This window comes from Trachurus japonicus, chromosome 9 (genome assembly GCF_045865225.1).
Source record: "Trachurus japonicus isolate A0001 chromosome 9, Traja_1.0".
Classification (NCBI taxonomy): Eukaryota; Metazoa; Chordata; class Actinopteri; order Carangiformes; family Carangidae; genus Trachurus; species Trachurus japonicus.
Window position 1 is genome coordinate 9,159,370 of NC_140915.1, and position 15,249 is coordinate 9,174,618.

The 15,249-nt window shown below is 41.1% G+C and overlaps 2 protein-coding genes across 2 annotated transcripts in view; one reads left to right on the forward strand and one right to left on the reverse strand.

Annotated features, from left to right (window-relative positions):
• cds1 (CDP-diacylglycerol synthase (phosphatidate cytidylyltransferase) 1) overlaps window positions 1–1,334 on the forward strand; it is a 37,888-nt gene extending 36,554 nt beyond the window's left edge. Inside the window, exon 13 of the mRNA XM_085785875.1 lies at window positions 670–1,334. Within this exon, the coding sequence (XP_085642001.1) occupies window positions 670–826 (157 nt within the window). The 3' untranslated portion in view covers window positions 827–1,334. The remainder of the gene's footprint in view (window positions 1–669) is intronic.
• A 4,039-nt stretch (window positions 1,335–5,373) lies between these two features.
• On the reverse strand, window positions 5,374–14,915 carry tmem175 (transmembrane protein 175). The gene is made up of 10 exons (XM_085785877.1): window positions 14,493–14,915; window positions 12,053–12,091; window positions 11,830–11,927; window positions 11,690–11,741; window positions 10,712–10,747; window positions 10,261–10,344; window positions 9,061–9,225; window positions 8,891–8,969; window positions 8,666–8,801; window positions 5,374–7,433 (listed from the first exon to the last, which is right to left on the reverse strand). Exons 1-10 carry the CDS (start codon window positions 14,745–14,747, stop codon window positions 6,761–6,763), a joined length of 1,617 nt encoding a protein of 538 aa, XP_085642003.1. The 5' UTR covers window positions 14,748–14,915; the 3' UTR covers window positions 5,374–6,760.
• Between the last annotated feature and the right edge of the window lie 334 nt (window positions 14,916–15,249).

The following is a 15,249-nucleotide window of genomic DNA, read 5'->3' on the forward strand; positions in this document are numbered from 1 at the left end:
TCACACTTCACAGTGGTGACAGTTTTAACGTGGTTACCTACGGTCACGCTGCCACCGAACGTAAAAAATGGCGATGCAACATGGCCGCCTCGGTTCGGTGCGTCGCCCACTTATGTATTTCTAACGACTTGTAACAACTCATTCTAAGGTACGAAAAGCCAAATAAGATGCACATTGCAGCAGGCTAGGATAACCAACGCTTGTTAACCGATTAATAACCATTAACTGATAAGATTATTTATTTATTTATTTATTTGAAAGGGACAATACACATTAATGAACATCAGTATGTGAATACAAATGTAAATGTGTCGGAGTTAGCAAACCTGCTAATTTACATCCGCAGTCCCTTGGCAGGTGAGAAAAAAAACAGACAGAGGAATAAGAGAGAAATAAATATGAAATAAAATACACAAAGAGTTAAACAGTAATTCACATCATATACATATTCGCCCACTTACGTATTTGTAACGACTTGTAACAACTCATTCTAAGGTACGAGAAAGCTTTCATTTGTATGCGGGTGTGATTCCACTTCAGTGAAATACGTATTTATGAAAGACATATTTGATTTTTGCTAATAAAAAGCCAAATAAGTTACATACTGGGGCTTTAACACCATCAGACTCCAGATCAGTTTTTATTTTAAATTCTCCTGTCGTTCTGCAGGGGGCCCAACCCCAGCAAAGTGCTGCAGCAGCTGTTGATGCTGCAGCCGGAGCAGCAGCTCAGCATCTTCCACACTCTGCACTCCCACCTGAGAGAGAGAGGCATGCTCCCCCCGCCCCCCAACGCCGCCGCCGCCGCCGCCGCTCAGGCTGAATGAGACCACGCCGGCTCCACGGGCTGACGACCGCACAGAGAGACAGAGACACAGAGAGACAGAGAGACAAAGTGTGTGTGATGGTCTGGGGAGTTGATGTTGATGTGTAAGCATGTACACACACACACGCACTCACACACAGACACACACACACACTTGAAGTCTGCCTGTGTGTGTGTGTGTGATCCCTGGCGGGCGTCTCTCAGAGCGTCGTCATCCTGCAGCCGCTGCCGCCTCTTCATCATCATCATCATCCGACTTCCAACCAGCTCAGACTCACAACGTAGAACCGGAGGCGACACGTGGAGAAACCAAGAGACAAAACACACACACACACAAACACACACACTCTAAAAAAAAGAAAAGAAAAGAAATTCAACTAAAAAAAAAAACACAACAACGGTTTGTTTGTTTGTCGTGCGGCGGCTTCGCTGCTTTTCCACATGGACCTGCACACGGACGGACAAGTGGACGAGCAGACGAGCGGACGGCCCCGTCCACGTCCTGCAGAGACACAACGGACTCTGAAGCGCAGGACGGACGGACGGACGGACGGACGGACGGACGGCGGTTTCCTCCCCGTGGACGGCAGAACATTGCACTGACGGATCTAAGAAGCTTTTACCAGCAGAAACTGGGCCCACAGTTTGTTAATTTTTGTTTTTTTGTCTGTTATTTTTTTTGTTCATGGGCGCGTGGACCTGAGCGACAGCGGACGGACTGTTGACACTCGTCTTTCTGTCGGGTTTGGGTCGTGTTTGGTGTTTCTCGGGGAGTAAGGAAGCGACGACGCAACAGAACAGAACAGAACCCACTGTAGACACTGTTTTATAGACTCTCTCTGGCTCCGTTTCATCGATCTTAAACCTCACAGCAAAACTAAAAACATGTAGCATGTTGGCGAGTCCGGTTCCCCCCGGCCGGCGGCTTCTCTGAACTAAAGCCATGTTTCTTCTCCTCGTAGCTCTTCGTAGGGTTTTTTCTGTCCGACTCTTTACAGTAACTCACTCGCACAACGTTGAGTCAGTCGTGTTTGACTGTAGGCATGTTAACGCAGACACTAGAGCATCAGCTGTGCACTCAACACACAACTTAATGTATTGTACATAGATATAGTGAAAGTATTTAGCTGAACAAATACCTAATATATATAATATATATATAGTATATATATATAAACGACTCATGTGACCTGCTGGGGAAAAAAGAACACTTTTAAAACTATGAGGAATAATATGCAAAACAAAACAAAAAAAAGGAGATGTTAACTCATTTGTAGCCTTTAGCATGAACAAATTAGATTTTTACCAGGTTAGGGATGTACAGTACCGTAGATCAGATCTGAGGTTGCTGCTTGTTATTTTAGAGGGTGAACTTTTACTAGAGAATGTAAGAAGACTTTAAAGGAAGAGGTCGACTTCTGGGAAACGTGATTATTTGTTTGTTTTGTTCTTTTAGAGGAGACGATTTGATGACCAGGCCTCGGTCTCATCAATTAAGCACATACGATGTGATGAGCTTCAGTGCTACAGACTTCGTTAGCATACAAGCTTATTACATCAACTACTGTGAAATACAGTAAATCTATCACTCTGCCTCCCCGTCAGTGACTTCCACTGAAGTTTAATTGAACTTTTCCTGCATAATCACGTGGAAAAAGTAGCTTGCAAGTAAAAAGAAGAAAAAAAAACATCTGAAAAGAAACAAATGTTCACGTTTCCCAAAATGTATGAACTGTTCCTTTAATAGAAATAATAATTATAATGAAAAAAGAGACTGTGCTTCCTTTATCGATTAAACCAATGATTTTAGTTGCACTGTAGCGGTGGAGGTGAAGGTGTTTGGGTTTTTTTAGTCTCTTATGCATTAAATCACTGTTGTACGATTTTAACCCTCCTGTCGACCCAATCTGTTCCCTTCCTCCATCCTTCCTTCTTTCCTTCCTTTCTCCCTTCCTTCTTTCCTCAATCCTTTTTCCCTTCCTTCCTTCCTTCCCTCCGTCCTTACTTCTTCTTCTTTCCTCTTTTGATCCAATTGACCTGATCTGTTCCTTATTCTTCCATCTTTCTTTCCTTTTCCCTTCTTCCTTCTTTCCTTCTTCTTCCTTGAACAAATCTGTTTCTCCCCTCCATCTTTCCACAATCCTTTTTCCCTCCCTTCCTTCCTTACTTTCTTCCTTCTTCTTTTTTCCTCTTTTGACCCAATCTGTTCCCTCCCTCCTTCTATCTTTCCTTCCCTTTTCCCTTCCTTCTCTCCTCCTATCTTTCCCTTTGTCCTTCCTTCCTTCCTTCCTTGACAACAGGAGGGTTAAGTTTTGAATGTAGTTTGCAGACGAAGATGTTATGGATGATGACATAAGATCTGAGTACGTGTGAAGCCCGTATACTGAAAAACGCGTGTGTGTGTTTGTGTGTGTATACAGTAGGAGCTATACTGTATTATTCACACACACACACACACATCAGTATATTTAAATCTGAGCCTCTGGGCCGAGGTTTTATATTATTAGCAATATTTTCATCTTTATGCAAGTGAAAGTCTGGATTGGTTTGTTGAAGTCTGAATCCAGAGGTGACTGTTTACCAAAGCACTGTCTGATTAACACTGATTTCTCCCTCTGAGACCGAGGAAGCTCCGACGTGACGTCAGACTGGGGGCGCTACCGTTATTTACATCCGTGGTCCGTGCAATGAATTTTATTTTGTTCTCTCCACTTCCTCCAGTTGTTGGACGAAGAGGATGTTTTTAATTTATTTAAGTCCAGTTTGCTCAGTTTCTTCCTCATAGAAGTGCATTTTAGCGTTTTTTTTTTTAGTGTTTATCCTCCCGTCAGTGGGAGTGAATGGGAACGCTGGGCGGAATTTTTTTTTGGGGACCAGCTGTATTGTTCTGTGTTAAGCTAAAACTAAACACACACACACACACACACACACACACACACACACACACACACACACATACACACGACTGCTTCACAGGCCTTTCTGTGTCCGACAAGCATGAAAACATCTGGACGAAGCAGCCTGACCAAAAGAAGGAGACAAAAATCAACACAAACAAACAAACGGTCAAATTACTGAAGCTGAGGTACGGAGTCTGGAGCGTGCCACTGGAATAATAATAATAAACACTGTAACTAGTAATTCAATCAAATTAAAATATTGAAACGGTTATATATATAACATATACTGTATAAGGTTATAAAATTATCATCATCCACCATACATTTGAATCATTTTTGATGGTTTAATTTATTGATTTGTCTGTAAAATGTCAAAATTGAGTTAAAAAAGCAGAGGAATTACACTCTGCACAGATTTAAACAGCATGTTTTTGGTGCATAAAATGACAAATGGATAAATAAATGATAAAATAGTTGCAGTGTCCACATTCAACCTACCAATTCTAACCAATCAGTTTTCCTTAAATGCATCAATTATTATTATGATTAAGAGGTGAAATACTCCACTGACAGGCTCGAGACTCCGCAGTGATGCAGTCGTAGTTCAGTTCAGATTAGAATAATTTATATTTTTATTTGAGGTGTGAAGGTGAAACACAGATATCGAGGTAGGAAATAAAAAATAAAAAACGGTAGATTGAGAGACGCTCAAACGTCGGGTAACAGCGCACTGCTGATGTTTGGTCGCTCGTCTTTTTAAATTGATCATTTTGTGTATATTTTGTTTTGATTTGCTTTTGAGCAGAAATGTTTTCTAATGATAATCTTTAGCTTTTGGAGTGGATAATATTTAAAATGATACTGAGAGAGGAAGTATATGCTGTTAATATATGGGCAATACAAAGTCGTGTATAAACCACATTGATATCTTGTTAGGGGATATACAAGCTGTTTACTGTATGGAGGTGAATAAAGTTTTTTTTTTCTTTAATTTGTGTGTCATGTGCTTTGTGATGATCAAGATAATGTTGATGAAATTAAGAATTAGTTTCACACTCAAACAGCTTCAGATTTATTCACAAAATGACTCTGTGAAGGAGCAGATGAGGTTTGGACTCAAGTAGCCATTACAAATAAACAAACAGACAGACATCTGAGCATCGACAATAGAAATCAGTCTCCAAACATCATGTTGGAACAAGATTTGAGTAGAGGAGGATGAATTGTGCTGCTTAAGAAGTTTGGAAATATTGGTAAAATGATCAAAATATATTTTTAGATTGGGTGAAACTGTTGTACATAGTGTCAGAATGAAAAACAAAACAAATTCAGACATTTATCCCTCCATAAAATCATGAAAATAATCAATTAAAAAGAAAAACAAAAAAGGCAGTAAAAATTAAAAGACTTTACAGACTCTTTGTTGTTTTGTGATGTATCAATACAACAGACACAACTCCAACGCCTGCCAAAGGTTTCCACTAAAGTGCATTTAAAGGTTTGAGTCAGTAACATCAGTACTACAGGACCATTCATTCAACAGAAACAACAGCACCCTCTTCTGGAAATGTTGTTCACAGACCTCAACACAAACAGCAACAGACCTGCTTTTATGTTTTAAATAATATATAGATAAATAGATGACATGACATGACTTGAAATCTGAAAGCATTACATTTTCCTACAGTTCATGGGGACATTGAACTCCACAGTCATTAATAGAATACACATTTGTTGAAAAGATGAGATAAATTACAAACAGAATATCTTAAATTAGTGCAATTTGTAATTTTATGGCGCAACCAGTTCAGTACAATGTTGTAAAGTGCCCAAAAAACTGCAAACTTAAACTCCACACTTGTTTACTGACATTTATATTGGACTGGAGAAAAATAAATCAACTTCCCTTGTCGTCGTGCCCTTGAGCAAATACTTCAGCCATCAGCCATCATGTGTGAATCTCTGCAGCTGAATGTGTCTGAACATGACCCATGAAAACAGAGCTTTAAAAATAAAAAAAATCATAATTAATTCAGGTAAATGCCACTGAGATAAAAATCTAACAAACTGAGCATACGTGAAAAAACAACTCATGATCAGATGATCCATAAAATATAATAAATTACAGAGAAAACACAAAAGAAGCTTTAAAACATATAAAATGCCAAAAATTAAAACATTGCCATATATCCAGTGATTGCATTCTGTTAAAGAAAGGTTTAAAATCTTCATGTAGGCTATCTGAAGCATTAAATCCAATCACATTCTTTCCAATTCTGAACCTAAGTACCTTGCCTGTGGCCGAATCATGTGATCGGGTTTGGTGCCTAACCCGATCCCAGCGATCCCAATAAACGGTTCTGTATGTAAACGGGTGCTCGTGGATGTCAGGTGTTTCCTGTAGAGAAGCACCATCAACCTTCCTGTCATTGGGTGCAATGAGTTATAAAGGCTGAGTTGGACGGACTGTAGTTGGCACAGAAACTTTAGCTAACTTTACTTTAGCTTTAGATATGAAGCCGTCCTTGAAAGCAAGACAAGGGCCATTCGCAAATTTTTGACCTACAGTATTTGCCATTTTCAATTGATTATTGGATTGACGAAACCAAAGCAAGGAGGAAGTACGAGTACGAAGAGCTGTAAGAAGGTTTTTGATTACTTGCTAATCACATCTAGCGTTAGTGTATTCTGCAAATTATGGTTTACAAGAGGAGAAGAGAGGCTTTGGCTGCCAGTGTCCTTCACTACTCTGGTCCATTATTAAGTGTTCTCTTAAAAACCTTCACCGTCCTTCACCTTCAACATGTCTGGTCTCATCTTACCCAATGTGCACTGGTTCTCTCTTAAGGTTTAACCCACTTTAAATGCTGAAAAGAAGAAGAAGAACCTGCTTTCCTTTTTGTTCCCGGTTCAAACTCCCAGCTAATCTAAAGCGCTAACTCTTTCAGAGACCGCGTATTTCAGCAGAAGCCTCACAGCTCTGTCAGATGTCATCTTCAGTTTCTCTTTCTTGGCTGCTTCCCCTTCGTGGCTAGCTAGGTCACTAAAGCGTTGAATGGCTCTCTGGCCTCGTCATCTTCCTCCTCTACGACCGTCCGCGGGTCGGGCCGGTCGGGACAGAAAAGGTGCCGAAGCAGCGCTAGCCCGGCTCGCACCAGCAGCCTCAGCACAAGAAAAGCAAACGGCACCGTGATCTCCATCAGGTGGAAGATCGAGGCGCTGAATTTACTCAGGATGCACGTTAGGAAAAACGTCCCTAAAGCTACGCAGGGGTACAGAGCTAGCTTAGCGAGCATGAACACGTGCTCACGCCCGCCGTACCGCACGTACGGGTGCAGGGTTTCCCGCTCGTTGTACAGAGCGACCACCCAAATGGTGAGCTGGAATATACCGGCGAAGAAAATGATGACGCAGCTGATCTGGATGGCTTCCAGCTCGTTGCGGGAGTTGCGCGGGAATTCGTGCGTCAGCTGGTAGGCTAACGGTAAACCTCCGACGAACGCCAGCGAGAAGGTGTTGAGCAGGCCCATGAAGCGCGTCGTCTTGGTGACGTGGAGGAAGAGCGAGTGGTGGACGAACCAGAGGAGGCCGACGGTGGCGAAGGAACCGAAGTAGGCGAGATACTCGGGGCCGTAGGACTGAAGAGCGGCGACCAGGCTGCCGCCGAACTGCTCCTTCACCACGGTCGGGTCTGGGACGTTGTCCTCACTGGAAGGAAGGAACCAGGATAAAGATGTAACGTATTCAGGTTTAACTGGTGCATAAAGACATTACATCCAGTCGAAGCTGAGAGGTTATTCTGTTATTGCATTATCTTGAAAATCAGACTGCACAATTTACTAGAATGCTATCGAGATGGTAATATGACCCTAAGGGCTATAAGAGTCTCTGAGTGGTAGGATAAGAGTGTTGTGTTGCTATCAGGACACGCTCGACAACAAGTCATATTCTCAAGACATAAATGGACGTTGTGGTTTGGTCCAAGACCAAACAAATTCACATCATCAATTAAGAGAATGCCAATAATATATATTAGTACCGTAATGGTTCAAAAATGTTTTTAAACTGTCTTTTTCAAGCCTTTCAATTTCTTCATACTGATCTTCAACCATTCAAATAATTTCCAACCATTTCATACTCTTCATATATTGTTTCATCTGTTCAAGATTGCTTCAGCAGTTTCTTCACTTAATTCAGCATAGTTTTAACAATTTATTCAGCTCATTCAGCTTCCAGCTTTCAGCATTCACCCGTATTTCCTTCAGGAAATGTATTCTCTAGTAGTTATTCCAAAAGTTGCTAACAAAACATATGGTGAGGCCTCATTTTATCATTACGGCCCATGTATATAGAACAGACTACCTGAAGACTTGAGGAGAGCATAGAATCTGGACATTTTTAAAAGCAAACTGAAGACCAGCTTTTTAGCCTGGCTTTTAACTGAATCTTATCATTTTTATCGTTATAAAACATTTAATTTAATTTATTTTATTTTTTATGTATTTATTTATTATTATCTTTTTTATTCTATTTTAATTCATTCATTCTTATTCTATTTTATCCTATTACACCTATCTATTTTACTACATTTTATCTGGTGTTTTCCCTATTGCAAATGATTGAGTGTAAGATAGCGTTTCCTTGATGTCTCCAATGTTCATCCAATGTTCTAAAATGATTGTGTGAATGCGTATATGTTTATGTTAATGTATGTGTGTCTCCCACTATGTGTCCTCTATGTTCCTTGTTTTTATCATGTGAAGCACTTTGAGCTGCTGTGGGCATGAAAAGTGCTATACAAATAAAGCCAGATTGATTGATTGATTGATTGATTTTGGATTTTCTCTGCTTCCCTAGATACAACATATATCATGTATAAGACTAATTATTGAGTCATGATGCCTTGCTATGTAAAATACTAATAGGAAAGGAAACCGAACCATATGTCGAGGATGAGAAGCGTCGCTACGATGGCGTAAACTCCGTCGCTGAAAGCCTCCACTCGCTCTTTACTGAGCGGCTCGTTGGGCAGATACGTGTAGAACAATATGGAGTCTGGACTCTCGGGGACTTGACCTGAAACATAACAGGGAGGTTTGTTTTTGTTTAGTTTTTTTTAAATAATTCTGCTTCTATCAATCGATATCAGGTGAACCTCTACGTACCGATGGCTTTGTTGCGACACCACTTCAGACACTGGGAGATGTAGGGCAGGAAGATCACAATGGCCAACAGCACGTAAGACTGAGAGACAAAAAAGAGAAAGAACCAATAATCAATAAAAAATTAACATTATACAAGACTTAAAAAAAGAAAAGAAAGAAACATCACGTACCAGCTCAAAGAAGATGAAGGAGAAGATGCTGGCGAATAAGCACATGAGGGGAACTCTCATGATGACTTTGAGGATGTGGTGTTTGTAGTAGGCTTGATTCTCCGAGATCTGGATCTGTTCGTTGAGCAGGAACGGTCGACTGAAGGCGTACAGCACGATCACAGACTGAACCAAACCAGACATACACAGGTTATAATGTCTGATTTAACACGGAAACATCTTTCGAAATAGCACCTTTAAAAAAAAACACAAGTTTACAAAGTGCTTGACGAAAACAGGAACCACAAAACACAAATCAATCAAACAGGTGCCATAAAACCATAAGAGACGACCAGGCCAAGTAACACAGTAACAACAAACTGAGAGTGAGACCAGGAGGAGACAAATTAAAATGTAAGATGTAGTTAATTAGATAAAAATAAACAAAAGGGGGTTAAAGGGATAATTCAACATTTTGGCAAATTGGCCAATTGCCATAATCCCTATAGTCATAGCAGTAGGTTCGGTGCAAGCTGTTTTTAGAACGGCTGAGCAGAGCCGTGAGCTGCTCAGAGCTACGCTACGGAGGCTCATGGGGATTTCTTGGTTTTCCTCATCAAACTCATCAAATACACAATCCAACAACTCCAAAACGCTCTGGTGGACAAGTTGTGACCTGCACATTCACCACGCTATGAGATAATAACACAACGTTACCAGACAGAGTTGTTTTAGAGGAAAATTCATGCAAAACAGCTGATGCGCGTTGCCTTCAGGGACAACTCTGGTAACGTTCTGTTATTATCTCATAGCGTGGTGAATGTGCAGGTCACAACTTGTCCACCAGAGCATTGTGGAGTTGTTGGATTGTGTATTTGATGAGTTTGATGAGGAAAACCAAGAAATCCATGAGCCTCCATAGCGTAGCTCTGGTCAGCTCGCCGCTCTGCTCCGCCGTTCTAAAAATAGCTTGCACTGACAATTAAAGGTAATGGACCTACTGCTAAAACTATAGGAATTATGGCAATGGGCCAATTTGCCAAAATGTTGAACAAACCATTTAAACATGATAAGAGGGGATGAAAAGACAAAAAGACAAAAAAGGAAAGGTGGAACAAGTGACTGAATAAAACCGTGATATAAAAGAAGACAGGAGCGAAGGGGAAATAAAACAATATGGAGGATTCATTATAGTTGTGGATATAAAGAAAAATGTTTCACCTGAATGACTCCGATCACCATCACACAACCACAGAACAGTAAGATCCCCAAGATCTTCTCAGGGAACGTCGCCATCAAAGAAAACTATAACAGCAAACGTTATATTAATATTATCTATCAACTATATGATCACATGTTTATACTACAGTTAGCACATAACAGTTTGCATGTTTATGTTTATGTATATGGGCCAATCACAATCGTACCCGAGAAGCTTAGACACAAATAGATACAATTTGAGAAAATAAACAAATACTGACATTTAAACCGCGTAGTAAACACAGATTGTCTAGACAGATCTCATTTGGGTTGGCGCTTTAACTACAGGAGTCTGTGTTTTCAGCACAAAAAGATGACTCTTTGATGAGCTAATGTTTTGTCACAAGCTGTGTAGACATTTTTATTTTTGTACAAACGCTGATTCATCGTCCACAGACATCGTCTTACTCACCGTGTACGGGAGGAAAGTGATCAGCATCATGCAGGCCTGAAACAGCACAACGTCACATTAGAGAGGAGGAGGAGGAAGTTCACCAAGCTTCAAAATAAAGTGCTAAAAGTAAAAACACTCATTACAAGTCCTGAAAACAGCAGTTCACCTACAAACCCATGTCATTTATACTGTAACTATTGTGAGTTTTTTCAAGTAAAGACAGAAACATGGATGTTTTAGTCTCAGGTTAATAATATATTATGTAATTAAGCATATTAGCCTTTGTAAATCAGTAAAAATTTGATTTAAAGCCAATAAATGTAAGAAAAACCAGTCAAATCTAAAATATTTAACAATCTGCAGCCAAGAAATGTGTGTATTTATCAACTAGAAACCAAAAATAATAAATGTGTGATATTAGACCAGCTGAAAAATTCTGGTCATAACTTACAGTCACTGTGCACTTTATTTTCTACACACAGTTACACACATCGCACATCTTTTACTTTACACTAAAATCAACACTGCCAACTCTGTTGTATATACTTTTGTACACTACATTTTATTTGCTATTGCTATTTTGCTATCTTATTATGTATAGTTTGTCCTTTATATTTTGCTATTCTTTATATTCTTTATATTTTGCTAGTCACTGTGTGTCTGTGTAATACTGCTGCTACACTGCAATTTCCCAGCTTGGGATCAATAAAGTCTATCTATCTATCTATCTATCTATCTATCTATCTATCTATCTATCTATCTATCTATCTATCTATCTATCTATCTATCTATCTATCTATCTATACATGTACATATGTATATATGATAACCGAGTGGCTATAAATGCAATATAACAACATGACAATAACAAAACATTAATGTTTGTCATGAGCTCACTGATCTGTGTCACATTAAAATAAACATCTGAGACACTAAATATAGACGTTATCTAAAAATAAAATACACTAAACTCTCAGTGACATCAGAGACACTTACGAGGTTGAGCAGAGCGAGGCAGTCGTCGATCCGCACGATGACTTGAAATAACCTGTAAAACACACACACACACACAATGAATACAACACCTGGAAACATCTGCTGTGATGATGATAATAATAATACGGACAGTGACTGACCTGATATGAGCCGCCCAGGCCACCGTCACTATCAGGAAGGTCATGAGGTAAACGGCGATTTTAGTCGTGAGCAGAAGCTGAACGCTCTCCCTCAACTCCTGCAACACACACACACACACACACACACACACACACACACACACACACAAACACACACTTTCACTGAATCCGGCTGGATAAAACAGAAATTCAACATATATGAAGCAGTGAAGTGAGACGTCACCTCGTTGTCTTCCATCTTCGTGTGGGCAACAGGTAAAATCTGTGAAAGAATGAAACCGTGTCAGTAACAGGAGTTGATGTACATGATTAAATTGATAGGTATGAGTCATCGTTTCAAAAGCTGTGATTGGTTGGATAAAAAAATATATACTTTTGGTGATAATGGGCAAAGGATGGACCCTCAAATCGATAAACTTAACCATAGAATCTAATCTTATGAAGACTAATTGTAAATAATATTTCACATAAAAGAAAATATCTGTTAAATCAATAGTAAGCTGTACTTTAAAATCATCCTACAAAATGTATGAAAACTTAGGCCCCCTTGCACATTATTCCCATAGTGATAGTTATATTTATTTGCTTATATTAAATGATGTATTGCACTTAAACTAAGTAGCACAGTATTTAACCGATGTCTAGGTTAAACTTGTAGCGTATATTCTATTGTTTTTGACATTGTAGGAAACATTTTATCACATAGCTACTTCCCCTTTGTTTCCTATTTATCCCTTCCACATTTCTCCTTTGGAGCATCCTGGCAGAAGAATTTCCTTCTATCTATCTATCTATCTATCTATCTATCTATCTATCTATCTATCTATCTATCTATCTATCTATCTATCTATCTATCTATCTATCTATCTATCTTCCCTTTTCCCTCCCTTCCTTCCTTCTCTCCTTCCTTCCTTCTTAGGCTACTTCTTCCTTCCTTTTTGACCCAATCTGTTCCCTCCCTCCTTCTATCTTTCCTTCCTTTTTCCCTTCCTTCTTTCCTCCCATCTTTCTTTCCCTCCTTCCCTTCGTCCTTCCTTCTCTTTGTCCTTACTTCTTCCTTCTTTTTTGACCCAATCTGTTCCCTCCCTCCTTCTATCTTTCCTTCCTTCTTTCCTCCCATCTTTCCCTGTCTTTCCTTCCTTCTTTCCTTCCTTCTTTCCCTTCGTCCTTACTTCTTCCTTCCTTTTTGACCCAATCTGTTCCCTCCCTCCTTCTATCTTTCCTTCCTTCTTTCCTCCCATCTTTCCCTTCGTCCTTCCTTCCTTCCTTCTTTCCCTTCGTCCTTACTTCTTCCTTCCTTTTTGACCCAATCTGTTCCCTCCCTTCTTCTATCTTTCCTCCCATCTTTCCCTTTGTCCTTCCTTCCTTCTTTCCTTCCTTCTTTCCCTTCGTCCTTACTTCTTCCTTCTTTTTTGACCCAATCTGTTCCCTCCCTCCTTCTATCTTTCCTTCCTTCTTTCCTCCTATCTTTCCATTTGTCCTTCCTTCCTTCGTTCCCTTCGTCCTTCCTTCCTTCCCTTCGTCCTTACTTCTTCCTTCCTTTTTGACCCAATCTGTTCCCTCCCTCCTTCTATCTTTCCTCCCATCTTTCCCTTTGTCTTTCCTTCCTTCCCTCCTTCCCTTCGTCCTTCCTTCTCTTTGTCCTTACTTCTTCCTTCTTTTTTGACCCAATCTGTTCCCTCCCTCCTTCTATCTTTCCTTCCTTCTTTCCTCCCATCTTTCCCTTAGTCTTCCTTCCTTCTTTCCTTCCTTCCTTCCTTCCTTCCCTTCGTCCTTACTTCTTCATTCCTTTTTGACCCAATCTGTTCCGTCCCTCCTTCTATCTTTCCTTCCTTTTTCCCTTCCTTCTTTCCTCCCATCTTTCCCTTTGTCCTTCCTTCCTTCCTTCCTTCCTTCCTTCCTTCCTTGGCAACTTCTTCCTTCCTTTTTGACCCAATCTGTTCCCTCCCTCCTTCTATCTTTTCTTCCTTTTTCCCTTCCTTCTTTCCTCCCATCTTTCCCTTTGTCCTTCCTTCCTTCCCTTAGTCCTTACTTCTTCCTTCTTTTTTGACCCAATCTGTTCCCTCCCTCCTTCTATCTTTCCTTCCTTCTTTCCTCCCATCTTTCCCTTAGTCTTCCTTCCTTCCTTCCCTTCGTCCTTCCTTCCTTCCTTCCTTCCCTTCGTCCTTACTTCTTCCTTCCTTTTTCACCCAATCTGTTCCCTCCCTCCTTCTATCTTTCCTTCCTTTTTCCCTTCCTTCTTTCCTCCCATCTTTCCTTCCTTCCTTCCCTTCATCCTTACTTCTTCCTTCCTTTTTGACCCAATCTGTTCCCTCCTTCCTTCTTTCCTCCCATCTTTCCCTTAGTCTTCCTTCCCTTCGTCCTTCCTTCCTTCCTTCCTTCCTTCCTTCCTTCCTGACCCAATCTATTCCTTCTCTCCTTCCTTTTTCCCTTCCTTCTTTCCTCCCATCTTTCCCCTTGTCCTTCCTTCCTTCTTTCCCTTGATCCTTCCTTCCTTCCTTCCTTGACCCAGGAGGACAACAGGAGGGTTTTAAAGGAATATGATGGATAATTGCAGCTTGCCCCCCTCCTTCTCCTCCTCCTCCTCCTCATCCCCCTGTCCCTGCATGCTGCTGGGACTCAGTCACTCAGTCAGTCGGTCTGTCTGTCTATGTGAGTCTCACCATGACGGTGGCGATGATGGAGATGAGGGCGTCGCTGTAGGCCAGCAGTCTGTGTGAGGACTGGGTGCTGCTGGGGGGGCCACCACCACCCTCCCCCCCACCACCACCACCCTCCCCCTCCCGGTCGGACGGACTCACGCTCCCCAGGAAGGAGGAGGAGGACGCGGCTGCAGCTGCGTGGATCCTCGGCCCCTTCTTCTCCATCTCCTCCTCGACGTGGTGCTCGATGATGTCGCTGTCGTCCTTCTCCCCCATGGCGGAGGTGATGGTGGTGGGGGTCCTGGGGGGTCCAGGGGGAGGTGGGGGGGCACAGCGGGGCAGCAGACTCACCGTACGGACCCCGCCGTGGACGGAGAGGAGAGAGATGTTTGCAAACAGACGAGGAACAGCTGACTGACTGGAGGCGGGGAAGAAACAGGAAGCGGCTGCACTTCCTGTTCCCGCAAAGATCGTCTACAGCGGCGAGAGCGAGAGCAGCCACTCCGTGTTTATAAACCAGAACACCTGATGAATTTTATCATCATTTAGCTACGCAAAATTCTTTATTCACAAACAAAAATACGCTAATTCTGTACCTAAATTCGCTCCTTTTTAACTCTCTGTTTAAATCTCTCTATTTGATCAACAACAACAAAAAAAGCAATACATTACGTCAGTGAACTCTTTTAAAAATAGACTCGATCAATGTTGGTCAAACAAGGACTTTTTATATAATTACAGGGCAAGGGTATGAATTATTATGTTTTGTGTTTGTTTT

Bases quoted from the DNA above. Each gene is read 5' to 3' on its own strand.
- tmem175 (XM_085785877.1), bottom strand. From the start codon at position 14,747: ATGGGGGAGAAGGACGACAGCGACATCATCGAGCACCACGTCGAGGAG. The intron at 11,928-12,052 runs GTGACGTCTCAC...TGTGTGTTGCAG, and splicing joins CGAAGATGGAAGACAACGAG to GAGTTGAGGGAGAGCGTTCA. The intron at 8,802-8,890 runs GTACGTAGAGGT...GTTATGTTTCAG, and splicing joins GTGTCGCAACAAAGCCATCG to GTCAAGTCCCCGAGAGTCCA.